Source organism: Electrona antarctica, assembly GCF_951216825.1.
Source record: "Electrona antarctica genome assembly, chromosome: 9".
Lineage (NCBI taxonomy): Eukaryota > Metazoa > Chordata > Actinopteri > Myctophiformes > Myctophidae > Electrona > Electrona antarctica.
In genome coordinates, this window is record NC_136790.1 from 25,762,795 (window position 1) to 25,779,307 (window position 16,513).

General features: G+C 41.8%; 2 protein-coding genes across 2 annotated transcripts; both read left to right on the forward strand.

Annotated features, from left to right (window-relative positions):
* Positions 1–812: 812 nt before the first annotated feature.
* LOC306929889 (CCN family member 5-like) lies at positions 813–4,412 on the forward strand (the record flags this gene model as incomplete). The annotated part of the gene is made up of 5 exons (XM_079510621.1): positions 813–917; positions 2,213–2,429; positions 2,791–3,042; positions 3,553–3,791; positions 4,131–4,412. The coding sequence occupies exons 1-5, from the start codon at positions 861–863 to the stop codon at positions 4,410–4,412; spliced, it is 1,047 nt and encodes a 348-aa protein (XP_079366747.1). The 5' UTR covers positions 813–860.
* A 726-nt stretch (positions 4,413–5,138) lies between these two features.
* LOC306929597 (P2Y purinoceptor 1-like) lies at positions 5,139–6,755 on the forward strand. The gene has a single exon (XM_079510186.1). The coding sequence runs from the start codon at positions 5,270–5,272 to the stop codon at positions 6,146–6,148; it is 879 nt and encodes a 292-aa protein (XP_079366312.1). The 5' UTR covers positions 5,139–5,269; the 3' UTR covers positions 6,149–6,755.
* Positions 6,756–16,513: the final 9,758 nt, after the last annotated feature.

Genomic DNA, 16,513 nt, shown 5'->3' on the forward strand with positions numbered 1-16,513 from the left:
TTCTTGTTGTATCACTGCAAAAGAACACATCCAAAGTTGAGGAAAATCTATTTTCAGAAGAGAGTGGTAGTCTGTCTTTGGCGACCAGATGTCGAGAAAATACCTCATAATAAGGACTTTGAAAGAGAAATGCATGGTCATCTATTATGTGAAACAAAGGAATGTGTCTTGTAAAATTAGCCTAGTTATACAGTAGCTAAGGTACATATGACCGCAAAACAAGTGAGTGAGTTGTATTCTCTGGGCTGAAGACTTGTAGAAATCGGCCAAACGTAAGTCATTCCATTCTTTGCAAGACTCCTCTTATAGGAATGACAGTCTTTCCTCAAAGGGGAGAGGTACATGATTAATACAAATCATTTCCCCCCCCTGATTGTGACATTGTTGGATCCCTCTGGTCAAGAAGGTGTGTGGATTTGGACCACTCAAGAAAGACAAAGAATTTTCACATAAAATATTCGTTACAACACACTCAGTGCAGAATGCAATACTTACAGTTATAGGTAGTTATAGGTGCTTTATAAAGCTTATACAATATACATCACTAAAAACCAGGTCTGTGTATGCATGAGCTTTTGGTTTCAATGACCACAAGAAAGGCTTTCCAGGATCCTGAGCCAAGGGCACAGTGTAGTGGAGGAAATGGAGCAACAGGAGTGTGGAATTAGAACTATTTTTGATTCCTGTCCAATAAGTACTGTATTTACACTGCAGTCCACCGTCTGTGACATCATAAGCTAGACTTTTCTAAATAAATGGAAGGAGGCTGGCACATTACTAAAATCAGATTTAATAGCATCACCACCGTCCTGAGGAGATCAACAGTGGAGGAGAGAGTAAGAGAAAACTAACTGGCAATAATGGACAGTGGGGACTCTGTGCTGCTTGGCTCCTTACTCCTTTGTATCATCACTCAGGTGAGGGCCTATCACTATTCTGAAACCTTTTAATAATTTCTGTATCGGAAATGATTGAATGTTTCTTTATCAGTATGATTGTATGTATGTATTACAATCTGACAGTGGTGTATAACCACTGCCAGATCAATATACAGTCCTCTATTGTCCTGCTATGATGGGAGTTCTTTGCAGAGTAAAATGGCATACCGTTGTCAGAGCTATAACTCAGACATTCCGTGACTTGACTGGTTGTTTGTACAAGACTACTAGGGTTGAGCGGTGGTTAATTTCATCATAATATAATTCATAGTAAGTGCCTGGAGCTTATGGGTCTGACATTTTCTGGCTTCTGTGAACATGCCTACAGTTGGTGTATTGGTAATTCTACTGTTTGGACACATTAACATAAACACATCATACTGTACTGTGGAATATGAGTGATCACACAACATAATTTGGAAACGACCATCAGTGGGTCGGTGGACTTTGTTTTATTCCACCTTAACTCTCTCTCTCAGATATTTGTCATAGCAGCTAAGTCAACATACGAAAATGTGTTTAGCTAAAGTGCAATGTCACTTTGACCTTTGACCTTTAGATCATTCTGTCATATTAAAAATGAGTGGTATTCCCCTTTAAGCAGTACGAATATAAAACATCCGACTGTTTATCACATGATTCCAGAGATGATGTCTAGCAATCTCTGAGTAGTAGCAAAAGATGTGTTTTGAGGGAAATTCAAAAAACAAACAAAAAAGTGCATGACCTAAGAGTTATAGGCCAAATTGTAAAGTGAGTGTCTTCTTAAATGATGTCATGCACAACATTTGCAAGATGTTTGGCACTGATAGCAGTGTGTGAGATAGCTCCGGATCTGAGATAATCGTCTGAGATAATAATAACACTTAACCGTGTGAATTACCTGCAAACATTAGATGTACAGTTCTCAAACAATAAAGGGAACCGATCGGACATGCAGGCGGACATGCACTGCTCCCATGCTTGCGGTTAAGGTTAGGTTAGGGTTTGAGGTATATTGTCGTTCTAATGACAGATGGACCTATAGTATGTCGGAACTAAAGCCTGTACCCAATTTGCTACAGATGAAGAAAAAGCAGTTTGCGGTGGTTCCTGTTCTTAGACTTTTCATGATCATATCTAACTTTCACGTTTTCAGACACTTAATATCAGAAGCAAAAGCAAGAGAAATAGTGTGTCATACAAAATATTTGTATGGCTGAAAATACACACTCTACATAACTATACGCTACACACAACATTTTCTTATTGGCAAACATCTGACCATGTTTCAGGTGTGCTGCCAGTCTTGTGGCTGGCCGTGCCAGTGCCCACAACCTACACCTCGCTGCCCTCCCACAGTCCCCCTGGTCCTGGATGGGTGTCACTGCTGCCAGGTGTGTGCTGCACAGGAGGGTGAAGCCTGCACTGATAGGATGCCATGTGACAGCCAGAGAGGGTTGCAGTGTGACTACAGCGCCAGCTATCCCGAAGGTCCAGGAGAATGTGTGGGTGAGGGAAGACATTTATTTCCCATGGAGCTGTTGTAGGTTAGAGCCAGCGTTTCAGTGTTGGAAAATAATAATGTCGGTCTGCTTGACATTTTTTCTGTATAAAATAATACAAATAATCAAAAAAAGGTTGACCTAACATATAATATCAACTCATGAACACTAATTAACAAAATAATAGTTATTCAATGTTATCAAACGTACCTGAATAATTAAGTTAATTACAACATTGCATGGTTAATAAGTCTCACTTTCATGGTCTCACTCTCACCTCGCCATGGATGTGGCACAGTGGGAATTCTTTATGACTCTCACCCACTTAGGTGAAAACATTTCCTCTCCACTCCCTTTCCTGCGGTCAGGTCAGAATGCACTGGGTTGTGAACTGAACGGAATGAGGCTTGAGGAGGGCCAGACATTCCAGCCTTCATGTGCCCATCTGTGCCACTGCCTGGGTGGCGGAGTGACCTGTGTTCCCCTGTGCACCGATGACCTCCAGATGCCGCCAGCCATGTTCTGCCCCAAGCCCCACCTTGTGCGCTTGTCAGGACAATGCTGTAAGGAGTGGATCTGCGATGGCTTGAACAACAGTATCTACCCAGACCCTTTGGGAGGTAAATGTGTAAATGTGTATCAGGTATAATGGCAAGAAATGTGTGTGTGATTGATTGACTGAAAACCTTATTAACAGTTTGTAGAATGGGTACAGTTCATTGAAAGTACAGGTTAATACAAAATCTGCTAAGAGGATAAAAAACAGGATAACATATAAAGAAAAATGATTGATTATTTTCAGCTATTTCCTATTTGACATAAATGCCTGTGGTTATATAACAAACCCCATCCCTCTTTAAACAGAAAAACACTGGCGCTCCAGTTTTTCACCAAGGTGCTGACCTTAACTTTGACCTTTCAAGTTCACCAAAGGTCAAAGATTTTGTTTCCAAATGAACCACCATATGACTTCAATGTTCAGCTTAATGCATAGGCCGGATAATGGGATTTATACTTAGTTGAGCACCAGTGTCACACACCAAAAATACAAATAACATACATGATGGGCAACCAACTAACTAAGGATATCATATTAGGCTGACAGCTAACATTTTTGTCTTTTTCACTAGAAAGAGTGGAGATGGCACGTCAAGACCATGGGGGTGGACTGTCCAGTCAGTCTCTGAGCATCATATCCAATTGTATTGAGCAGACCACAGACTGGAGCCCCTGCTCCCACAGCTGTGGGCCAGGTGTCTCCACCCGCAGCTCAAACAAGAACTGGGCCTGCCGACTGAAGACTGAAACCAGGCTGTGCCAGGTCAGGCCATGCCAAGTCCTGTCCCAGGTGGCCCGCAGGCAGCAACCGGTCAGTGGGCAGATGAGTCTGAACCTTGAATCACTTTGCAAACACTTGATGTTGATGGCTCAGCTTAGACGTAAATTAGATGGAGTTATTCTCATTCACTGTAGGTGTACAACTGCGACTCACCGAAAACAAGTGTTTTCACAAATTAAAAACATATGACTAAGTATAAATTAGTCGTTATTGACTGATTATACCGCAGTTACTGTGAAACATTGGCAGACAGGGGTTTTATATGGTACCATGGTACCATTATGATGCTATTAATCAAGGATCTGTAAAGCAAGGCATTAGGCATTAGTCACAAACCTGAAATTATTCTTTTTTTTTAATGCATCACAGGGATCAGGCACGTGCGAAAGCAGCTACAAATCGTCCATCTCCGTTCGCCTGGAGCATCAGGGCTGCTGGAGTACACAAGCCTTCCGTCCCAGGTTCTGTGCCCTGGCTTGTCCCAAGGGCCACTGCTGCAGGCCTTACCACACTCGGACAGTGCGTGTGGTGTTCCACTGTCCCCAGGGCAGGCTCACCCACCACCAGGTCATGATGATTGAGTCCTGCTCCTGTAGCAGCTACAACTGTCCCCAGAAACGAGTGATCTGGAGGTCCTCATCCTGGTTGTAAAATGAACGTCCAGGTTGAAGACGCATTAGGGCAGGTCCTGTCAGCCATGCAGGAAAAATGTGTGTGTGTGTGTGTGTGTGTGTGTGTGTGTGTGTGTGTGTGTGTGTGTGTGTGTGTGTGTGTGTGTGTGTGTGTGTGAAAGCTGTTAATATTATATTGCTGTCAAGGTATTGGCTCTCTTTGCATTTTGTAATACAATACTGAAGCAGAAAATGACAACAATTAAATAAATAGCAATACATAATTTGTATTGCATGCCTAGTGTTTGTGTTGTGCATGGCTGTATAGTGAATACATTCTGTCATTTCTTTTAGCATAATTATTCACTCATGTTCACTACAATAGTATGGAAATAATAAAGTAAAATGGAAAAATTAGAAATGTTGCCTGCATTTTCACAATTGCATATTGCACATTATTTTACCAGTAATAGTAAGTGCATGGGCGGGTAAACGTTTGGTTTCATATTCAGGATGTTTTTTTTTTTCTGATAAGGAACCACACGCAGAGAGAGAGAGAGAAAGAGAAAGAGAAAGAGAGAGAGAGAGAGAGAGAGAGAGAGAGAGAGAGAGAGAGAGAGAGAGAGAGATCATACTACTAGGGAATGTGCGCGCCGCGCGTGTGTTGTTTTCTGTCAAGTTCAGTGTAGGCAGCTACTTCAGTGTGGACTCTGGACTGACGATTAAAAACGGAAGAAAATGTTAGAGAACGGAAGCCTATCGAACGTGACTGCATGTGAAGAGATTAATCTGACCTTTACGCACGCGTTTTTACCCGCGGTGTTTGTGGTTGTTTTCCTTGTCGGAACGATTTCCAATATCTGGGGGCTGAAATGTGTGTGTCAAAGATGGGAAAAGATGGGAAACATCAACATTTTCATGCTCAACCTCGGAATAGCAGACTTGCTGTACCTTTTCACGTTGCCGTTTTTGGTCACCTATTACGCACTGGACCAAAAATGGATCTTTGGAGTAACATTCTGCAAAGTCACCAGGTTTTGCTTTAACCTCAATCTCTACGGCAGTATTGGGTTCCTGACCTGCATCAGCATCTACAGGTACATGGGCATCGTTCACCCAATGACAACGAGGGGGAGAATCAGCAGTATCCACTCTATGGCAATAAGTGCCCTTGTCTGGTTCTTAGTATTCATCCAGATACTTCCAGATATGTTTTTTGACAAGGCTCCAAAAAATTCTTCAACTGCATGCTTCGATACTACAGTAGACCAGCAGATCAAGCACTACCTGCCATACAGCATTGGGTGGTCAATAACTGGATTTGTCGTCCCATTGCTTATTATTTTAGCTTGCTATGGGCATATTATACTAGCCCTTGCGACACAGGACAAATACAACACATCTGACAATAACGCTGATATGAAACAACGGTGTTTAAAGCTTGCTGTTATTTTGACAGTATTGTTCTCCATTTGCTTTATTCCTTATCACCTATTCAGAAATCTAAATCTAAAGACGAGGATTATGAAACTCGATGGGAAGTGCAATGCCACTTTTGATGACATCTACATTGCTCATCAGATTGGACGCGGTCTGGCAAGTCTAAACAGCGCAATTAATCCGTTGATTTATTTAGTAGGAAATGATGATTTCCTCATGCGCTTTCAGAGGGCCAGCAAACAAGCCAGGCGATCTATTGCTGGATGGACAAGTGCAGTCATGTACCGCAAAGCAATGGAGGCCGAACTTTCACCTGCGGCATTCACACCACCTTGAATACTGAACTGGTCTTCTAGGCTCTCGCCTCGGAGACTGTAGGCGTTTTGTTTCCAAAAGGAAAACAAAACGCCTGCAGCCTAACATTTGCGTCATCTTCAAGGTTTGTTTGTTGGCTGGCTTTCCCATGGAAGGAAACATACCAGCCAGGACTTTGTTCTGATTATCTTTTGCACTTCATGTCCATATTAGTTCAACAAACCATGTGCAAGCCAGATTCGGCACAAACAAGGGACTAAATTCATTTCGCTCCTATATGCCACCAAAATGTGGAACGCTTCTATCAAGAGTGACTCATACCACATTTTGAGGTATTAAGCTATTGTTTAAAGTATTAATATCTCCGCTTTTGATGTGATTTGATATCTTCGTAGTTGTTTTGTTTTTTCCTTTTGTTTTTGTTTTTTCCTTTGTGACTCGCATAACATGACAGCTACACTGAGTTTTTATGAGCCAAAACCCTTTTTGTGCAATGCAGTTTATGTTGCTTATTAATTATAATTATGTGTATGACTGTAGTGTATAGACTGTACAGATTAATGGTGATATTGACCAATTTAATATCACCACCCCAAAATAGCAGATTTATGAGATCAGCTCAGTTTGTGTTTTTGAAAGTTTGATATACTATGAGCCCTAAGAAATATGACTCAACTATTTAACAATAAATATAAGTGGGCACACTATATTGTGTTTAGCCTCCATTTATTATATTATATAAAAAAGTCTCTATTATATTAAAAAGTCCTCAAAATAATTAAATCAATCAAGGTAGTCTTTACTTCTTAGTTTTTTCCCCCTTGTACTGTTGCATTGGTCTACTGCATGTGTTTCAGACAAGGTAGGAGGGTAGGCTAGTCTGGACTGGAGTAAGTTAACTCATCTGCAACTGCAGAGCATGACCTGGTGTTTGACCTCATGGATATGCTTGTGCATGCATGCACAAAAGGCCACTCAACTATCAAAATGTAGTATCTGAAGTAGAGGACACTCATACAGTCAAAACCTGAATATTGCATGGCCATGCAAGCTGATTCAATCCATGTGACTCATTTTCACTAAGTCCATAATATCTGCATGTCATTTTGACATTGTGCTTCACAAAGATGGCTTGCAGAAACAAGCGAATACCGAATTCCACTTAAAAACAAAAACATGTAGAAACATGTCCCATGTAACATGAAATGGAGGAGTATCTGACAGAGGCATTCTTTGACATAAGCAGTTGAGACGAATAACCATCGAAGTCCATATTTTATTCATCTCATCATCTCATCATTAGGCAGATTTCTTTTAAACAATATTTTTTAAAACAATATTTAGATTTGTATTATCGTGAGAACGTTGGCTTCCATTTTCGCATTGTAACTTTTCAGGAATAGAAAGCCTGCAGTTTCTATTAGCTTTGAATCCCCATCGATGATGTTACTGGTGGACGGGTTTCTGAACTGCCCACAGCCCTCCTATGAGACACAAACTGAGTAGAAAAAAATCTGTGCTATTTTATCATGATCATTAGTAAGGACCAATTATATGAAGATAGGTTGAAAAGTGGTGAAGTGGTCCTTTAAGGGGGGATTTTGATAGCAACAGTGCGAGAGAGACAAAGGTGAGAGCAGGGGGATAACACAGCAAACAGTCTGTCCGGTCAGGAATCAAGCCAGGGACACGCTGAAGAAGGCATTTTGCGCCCATGTGGTATGAGGCCCTAACCATTTGGCTATTGGGTCACCCGCTGTATTTTATAAAATAATAATTTTCTTTCATTTCATTAGATATCGGTTGCTACATTTAGAATAGCCTAAAAATGAATATTCAGAATTGAAAGTTATGTCCTTTATTTGACATTTCTGTCCCTTCTGCCAACTTCACACACATTTGACAGAATTCCTCTGAAGGCCAACACCACCTTCTGATTTCCTCAGCTTCTTAGGAAAGACAGATTTTTGTAGGAAAGCATGTTTAGATCTCAAGAATAAATAAAACAATGATTGACTGTATTGATTCAATGCCCAATTGGTGTCTGTGTGTGAATTGGAACCGCAGCAATGGCAGCAAACCACATAATTTGTGGTCTTGGTGACAGGTGCATAGGAAAATAACCCTTGGGCTCGATGCTAAAGAATAAAGATTAAAAAAAAAGAAGAAAAAAAGAATCCACACATCTGTACTTGCATAACAACCTTTTCAGCCACAAGACCACCATCAGGCAACAAGTCATGCCTGATGAAGGTGCAGGATTCAGTTGTTCTGTACTTTTTTGCCCTATTAACCTGTTTCCAGTGCCCCATAAGCCTTTGCGTTTTGTGTGTGCATAACTTCCTCTTCCTGTTGCTGCTGTGACCAGAAAACAAGCACAAATGAAAATGGCAGATCTACAAGCTCACACTGCCTCACAGGGACACATTGTGAGGTTGTACATATGTTATTAAAAAGAATATTGAGAATAAATTGAACACAACAACAAACAACACAAATCTGGCTCCAACAAACTGCAGCAGCCAATGAGGCATCTATTTCTTTTAATATCTATGGTCACGAAGATGCAAGATCCAGCTCAGAGCAGGAACCACTTCCTGGTTTTTAAACAGCTGGTGGATGGAAATGAAGCTCACGCACGGCTGCAATTTGCAGCGTCGGCCAGAAAACGCTTTGCCGACGCTGCAAGTTGCAGCTGCATGCGAGCTTCATTTCCATCCACCAGCTGTTTAAAACCCTGTAGTGATTACTGCTCTAATTAAGCTGCATCTAGTACATTCCCGCCGAAACAGGTGGATAAGTAGACATTTCCAAATAGCCATTAAATAGATGCAGGTGTAGTGGATCAGTGGATGCGACATTCAAAATCCTAGCTGGGTTGTGTTTACAACCACGCCCCGCTTCTGTGGCCAACACGGAAGTGCCTCTTGCCTATCGCCTACAACAACTGCGTACTAGACCTAAATATATATATATATAACTCTTTGGACTAGACCGCGACGGAGGCCCGCTGTCTAAAGCGAACTTGAGCCACGTGAGACACCAAGCGAGCGAGCTAAAGCGAGGGCGTTGCCATGTCAAGCGTTGCTTAGTTCGCTTAGCCAACTCAGGGCCGTTCGAGTTGCGACCCAATAGGAAGAGGTTTTCGGAGCACGCTTAGTGCATAGGGGTGATAGTGAATGGGGAGTAGCTAATGAGTGAAGGCAGGTGTGGTAGATAGGGAAGCGAGTAGCCGTGATGTGCAGAGGATGGTCTCTACTGCTGAACTTGTTGTTGAACACAACTTCATAGGCTACAAGGAATTCTACAGCATAAGAGAAAATGAAAGCCTGCCAGGTCGTTCTTCATGTGAAACACTTTCAGTGACAAGTTCCTGAGAACTGAAACAATACCTTAAGCTTGACTTTGATAGACGTGCCAAACTATTCAAAGCTTGGGAGTTGTACTGCTTCAACATGGCATGCTTTTCCTGGGAAAGACCTGTCATCTGTACGAACAACGGCAGAGAAAACCCCCACCCAGCTCAATTCTTATAAATGATAACAATGAGACAGGATGTTATGGCGGATCAGAGTCCTCTCAGCTGATCAATCTAGATTTCAAATGACCAAAATGAACCCGGGTCATATCCTGAGCTTACACTATTATCAATCTGTCCTGCAATTGACAACAGGATATCCAGACTCATTAGGAGGAATGAGGCATTCAATCTGCAGCAAGGCTTCCTCTCTGGTACAGCACTGCATGAAAACTTGTTTTGTTATGTTTGCACAACAATCTTTTGCATAAACATTTTCTCAGTGCACACTAGTCTAACCCAACATAGACAATATCCTGACTTGCATCATAGTACAGGCTACTATCACACACTCTGACAGTGAAGAGGAACCGGGTACATCATCATTGTCATCGTCATCATTGGTTATCGTTACCACATCCTTTTAGTGAAGAGGAACCAGCTACGTCTTTGTGATTTGTAATTATTCATGCACATGACCTTATCTGGTGTTGACACCAGCCCTGATACATGACTGCCATGGCTAGTGTTGAGCCAAACTGTGTGAATCACGCAAGTATCCAAATAATAAAGACTAGGACTAAGAACCATTGTTAGATGGTCTAGAATTTTCATCTAGGCAACTTCATCATGAGGATACTTCATCTACAGGCTTTATTTTTCCATCTTTTATTCTTTTTGCACAATCCAAATTTGTTTTGTGCTGTACTTCAATGAAGATATTTTCACATCCTCTCTTGCTGAACATCATTTACCTTCTGATGGCATCATAACCTGGCTAGACATTGCATAATGACAATAACAACTTTCACACCATTGTGCAATTTTCCGCCCATCCAAATCTCTGACCTTACATAGCTTAATTGAGTTGCACGCAAGCCACTTTCAACCCAAATGGTTGCCATCTTGAACACAAGCTACATTTCAATTACATTTCTGTATTTGTTTCCATTCAACATCCAGTCTCCAATATATTAATCCAACATGAGGGTCATGTTGATGGAAATCACCATTGGGCTGCACTCACACATAAGAGACAGATGTCTGCTGCTTGTCGCCTGTCTCCTCTGTCGGATAGCTCGCAATTCATTTTCAATGAGAGTCACGTGGTTTTGACGAGACAACCTTGTTCAATGGGGGGGGGGGGGGGGGGGGGGTCAGAACACAGCCATCGAACAACGTTGTCTCGTCAAATCCACGTGACTCCCATTGAAAATTAATTGCGAGCTGTCCGACACACAAAGGAGACAGGCGACAAGCAGCAGACACCTGTCCCTTATGTGTGAGCGCAGCCTTGGAAAGAAGCTGTTCAGGTGGGGGGGTCCTTGTTCTGATGACACAAGGTTCCAGAACAGGTGGTTGTCTGGGTGAATGAGTTCACACAGCAATCTTTCCTACACGCTTCCTGGGGCCCTGGCATTATACAGGGCATTGATTGACAGCTGCTGTTGGCCTGTCAGTCTCTCTGCTGTGCACGCGAATCGTTGCAATCTGGCCTTTGCGAGTGAGGGCAAACCACATGTGATGGATGAGGAGAGGACAACCTCAATGGTGTTCTGTCGAACTTGGTCAGATTCAGTATAGTTACTAACCTCAAGAATTTTGGTGAAAACCAAACATTGCAGAGCTGAGTTGTTCCATTAATTTACTTCGGAAACACTGAAATTATTTTTTTCTGGCTGGCATCTCCCTTAGAGAAAGGGTGAGAAATTCAGTCACGCGGGAGAGAGAATAATATATCAGTATTCCGATATTAACCTGTGGGGGCCACCAGTTGCCCATGTACCGTTAGACAGTACGACCACCGTCATCAAAACACTAAATAAGAGAATATATTTTGTGTGTATGTGTCTGTCAGCACCTAACCAGGGCACCTTAAATCGTGCAGTTATGTTTGTATTATTAGTACTATTTTTACTACTATTTCTATTGCTATTTTAATAATATTTATTTCTTGTATAATGTAATGTATAATTATTTCTTAACAATAAAGGATCTTAGACAGGTGCTGATGAGGGGTTGGAAAGCGTCGGGGAGTCCCTCGTTTCATGACTGGTTTGTGGAGATAGGCAAGGTTGCTGCATACGAAGAAATGGCATAGGAGGTCCGACAGACTGGATAAATATATCCGGAAATGGGGAGGATACATAATGCATATTGCTGTCAGAGGTCCCATTGTGGTGTGAGCGCAACATCCCATCTTTCTGGTCTGGTCTGGTCCAATCTAAGAATCCCATCGTCAAATATTCGGAAAAACAGCGGCCCCTGTTGAGGCAACAGTCTGTCTTGAGAGACTAGGTCTGGTCTAACAAAGCAAAGTCCTCAGAATCAGCTCCAATATTTCCACTAAAACATGACAGGATATCTGATCAATGAATCTGTATAGACTGTCTCTATCATCTTAAATGACTTATTGTCTATCAATTATACACTCCATGAAGCCTTGAAATCATGGAGATTTTTTGTTTTTGTCCCATTACTAAGCCAATAATTTGATGACTGGCAGTCTCCTACTCTACCGGACACTCTGTCAGTCATCAAATTATTGGCTTAGGAATGCGACAAAAACATAAAATATCTCTGTGCAATTGATAGAAAATACCTAAGTCATTTTTTGGGTGAACCTTTAATGTCAATATATGCCTCTGGGCATGATGACATTAAAGGGAACGATGCAAGTTAGGAATGCATGCCTCATCTGTTTATGCACTGCAGTACCCATTGTACGGTAGTTGTAGGCACCGGCCAACTCTGTGCTGATGCATGTCGGGAATGATGTACAGTATAGAGACAGACTGTTGACCCATCTACTTGTTGAGAGGAACCGTTGTACCCGTAGCTGCACCACTATTGGCACATTAGTGAGAAGAAGACGCCGCAACGTTCGGCACGGCGACTCACTCGGCGGTGCCTCTCAAGGCTCAAGTCTGCTTCAGACAGCACGCATCCGTCACCTCCAGCAAAAACAAGCACTCCCTTAGACCCTTACGGTATTACGGTACATACCCTAGAGCAGTGGTTCCCAAACTTTTTCATGTCAATTAAGGACAACCAAAATGACACTCATTAGCCCACCATTTGAAAATATATGGCATGTGATTTTCAACCATTTTCATTTCAAGGACCCCCAGTTTGATATGCAACAGGCTACGGACCCCCATTTAAATTGATATTGTAAAATCAATGTCAATTTAACTCTGAGAGTGTACAAATGGACCCAAGCTGTCCATTTGTACACTCTCAGAGTTACAGACCCATAAGCATCCATTTGGTTCCAAACTATCATTTAGCTGGGGACCCCCAGGAACTCCCTCAAGGACCCCGGCCTAGGGGTCCCCGGACCCCACTCTGGGAACCACTGACCTAGACCCCCCATCTCCATTTCCTCCATAGGCGTCGTCTCCCTTGCTCTCTCTTTTGAGCGAGCTCTGGTCTGACTCTGATGTCACACCTAACCTCCCTCCCTCCCTCCATATCCTCACAGAGGGCCAGATGTGGCCTGCAGTGCCAAGGTGTCCAATATGACTCACAAGATGATTTTTCAGAAGAAGAAAGACAGATTAATCATGACCATTCTTATTTATCTGCAATGACAGCTTATCTCAGGCTATTCACTCACTGCTGTCCCTAGCCCTGGTCCAGAACGTTAGTGAGTTCTAACACTCAGGAACAGGGCTATGCTATGCTGTCCCTCACTACCGCTCTCTAGCGTGCAGCTTTGTTGTGGTTACTTAAGAAAACAATAGACGATTAGTTGATTAATCAACCCCCATTCTGTGACCCAGTTCATTTCTCCCTTGCAGTCTGTGAGTGTGTGTGTCGCTCATGGGAAAGTTAAAGTGCACATGCACAACAACAAAATATATTAAGTTTCAGAAACAATCATCAGCAAGCATCACGTTTACACACACACACACACACACACACAGCTGCTCCTGAGACTGGCTGACTTCTGTCTGTGAGATCAAGTGCTAATTTTCACTGGCCAATGCATTAATCAATTACATCTATTGGAATTGTATTAATAGACCTTTAGGTACAACATTTGCATGTTACTGTTCTTTGACAGTTGATGGGCTAGCCTGGCTAATAAGCCGTTGGCAAAAAATATATATCACACGAGTGTGATATTAGTCTGGCTTATTATCCAGGCTAGGATTGGGCAGCCTCTGGTTTCTTGTGGTAGGCCAGTATGGCTCCACCACGTCATGTGTTGTGTTCCCCAGAAGGGGGTGCCAATGGAACAAGTATCTGAATGCCTGAGGTGAATGCCTGAGAAGGCCAAAGCAGAAAATACATTTCTCATACAGTATACTTTATATTGCTAGTATTTTCATAATAAAAAACTACAAATGAGGACCATGAACACAGGCATTCATCAAAACTTTAAAAGGTTAACCTAATGCTGAATACCCAAATTTGAATCCAAGTGGTTACATGAGCAGTTATGTCAGTTTATGCCATAAACTGACATAACTGCTCATGTAACCACTTGGATTATACAGAAAACCTTTACCATAAACTTTATGGTAAAGGTTTTCTGTATTATGCCAGAGTGGTAGATTATCATGTCTGGTTTAATTTTCCATCTCACTTTCATGGACAACAGTGTCTCCCAAAGGGAATTCTCAGGGCTCAAGGTGCTCTGACATGGAGCACAAACTCAAACCTTAAGATACTTAATTTAGGGGTTACCGGTACATTTTAAATTGCTGGCAGTGGCAATGCTAAATTTATCGACCAGTTATGCTGCAGCATACATTTTTGTTTTGTCTCTCATTAATGCAACTTTGCTTAAGGCCCCATTGACCTTTGAGTCAAAGGGGCTATTTACATGGAACCCCTCTCATGGCAAGAGGACTGTTATCAGCTCTTAATGACCGTTGGTTGGTCGTCAATATTCTTCACTCAGTGGTACAACCAGCAATCATAAATAGAAAAGAAAAACTAAATGATTAATGTCTACACGCTTTATTGAAACAGATACCTTCTACAACATAAGTAAAACAATGGGAATAATTTACTGGACATCAAAATCCATTTTCTTACTTCCATTCCTCTGAACATGAGAACTAAAGATGAACAAAAATGTGAATCATTGACCATATTCACACAATGATAATTTTGCTCTTACCCAACCAGCGTATGACGTTAGAGCAATTTGGCCACTGTGTGTATATGGTTAATTGCAGTGTACCTAAGGAACATTGTATAGTAGAGCATAGTAGTGCCGTCTGCAAATCAAGTGACACCTACCCAAGAGGAGAATTAGCAAGAGAGACCACTTTGCTTTACTTCCTGTATCTGCGTGAGGTGGGCGGTAACATTATTAGGAGACAGGAAGAATGTTGGAGTCTATTCATTTCCAATGGGAGAGTGAACGTGAACACAGCTTCTGAACCATTCCTTAACTCCATGGTCACTGCACTAAATACTGGACCCAATCATCACAAGGCACACAATATTTACAAAATATTCATAGTAAAATGGCTTCTTTTAGCGAGACAAATCAGGAGAAAATCGACTTTGTTAATGACATTTCTTTATCCCAGCAACAAACTCTCGCGAGATTTGAGATGAGTCCGGAAGCCTCTCTCTGTCCATCTGCAATTTCACGGACAACACATAGGGGGCTCTGGACCCATATTTAAGATGAGAATATGTGAATATGTGAATATTATAATGTGAAATTAATGGACATAAAACGATTAGAAATTATCCTTATGTGCCCAAATTAGAGCTGGCATACTTGGTTTGCATATTGAGACAGGCAGATATGTAGGCACGGTTGAGGAGAATAGATTATGTAGTCTGTGTGATCTAAAGGAAATTGAAAATGAAAAGCATTTAGTTTTTTATTGTCCATTCTACAACTCTATTAGGGAGAGACTTTTTAATGAGATAGATCCAAATCATGAATTTATATTGTTGGAGAAACTAAAACAACTATTTCAAAAGTACACCTTGTCAGTTGTTTTCAATGTACTTTGTTAAATGACTTGTCAGTGTTGTTGTCTTCTTCTTCTCTCGGGTTTCATGGCGGTTGGCAAACCTAAATGGTGTATTACCGCCACCTACTAGACTGAGTGTGGAATCAGTGTTGTTGTCAGGGGGGGGTGGGTGGAGGTCGGGGAGAAGCAAACCACGCCTACTATATTTAGGAGACCATTTGTAGGCTTTGTAGGCTTTTAGCCTCTAGTGGATCCAATGAAGAGGGCCCATCTTCATACATCGACCATCTTTGCACCTACCATTCATCAGAGTTTAGTGCCACACAGAGTATGTTGTGGTGTTGCACAGATGCAGCGGACAGGAATATCTGGGCAGAGTCAGACAGTTCCAAAATCAAGAATCATCCATATAGACTGAACATTTAATTTCAGATTCTCTCTGAAGTGGGATCAGGGTAGGATGGATTTCATTCATGTCCAGTTGAAGGTTTGTGGCAGCTGTTCTGGACCTCTAAAGACCTTGTCAAGAGAGAGACCACTGAAAGTCACACTGTATTGGTCACAATCATTTACACACTAGTGGAACACAGAAGAGCAATGAGGTATGTTTTTTGGGGGACAAAAACACAAGAAAGTAGTCAATGCAAATTGTGACCCTTTGTTGATACAATTAAAGTGGGTCAACATTTGCTAGTGTAAACAAAGACATCCCGCAGTTGACCATTTTCATTTTACTTCATACTTGGGTTAACTTCAGCGCTATCTCAAAGTACGACTCTAAAGGTGGTTGCACACTGGATGCGTTTTTCGGAAAACCGATGGAGAAACACCGCTAAAAATCCGAAAAACGCGCTTAGTGTGCAGGGACCTTAAACGTATGAGTTAAGAGGAAAATGATGGTCAATGGATCATGCAATA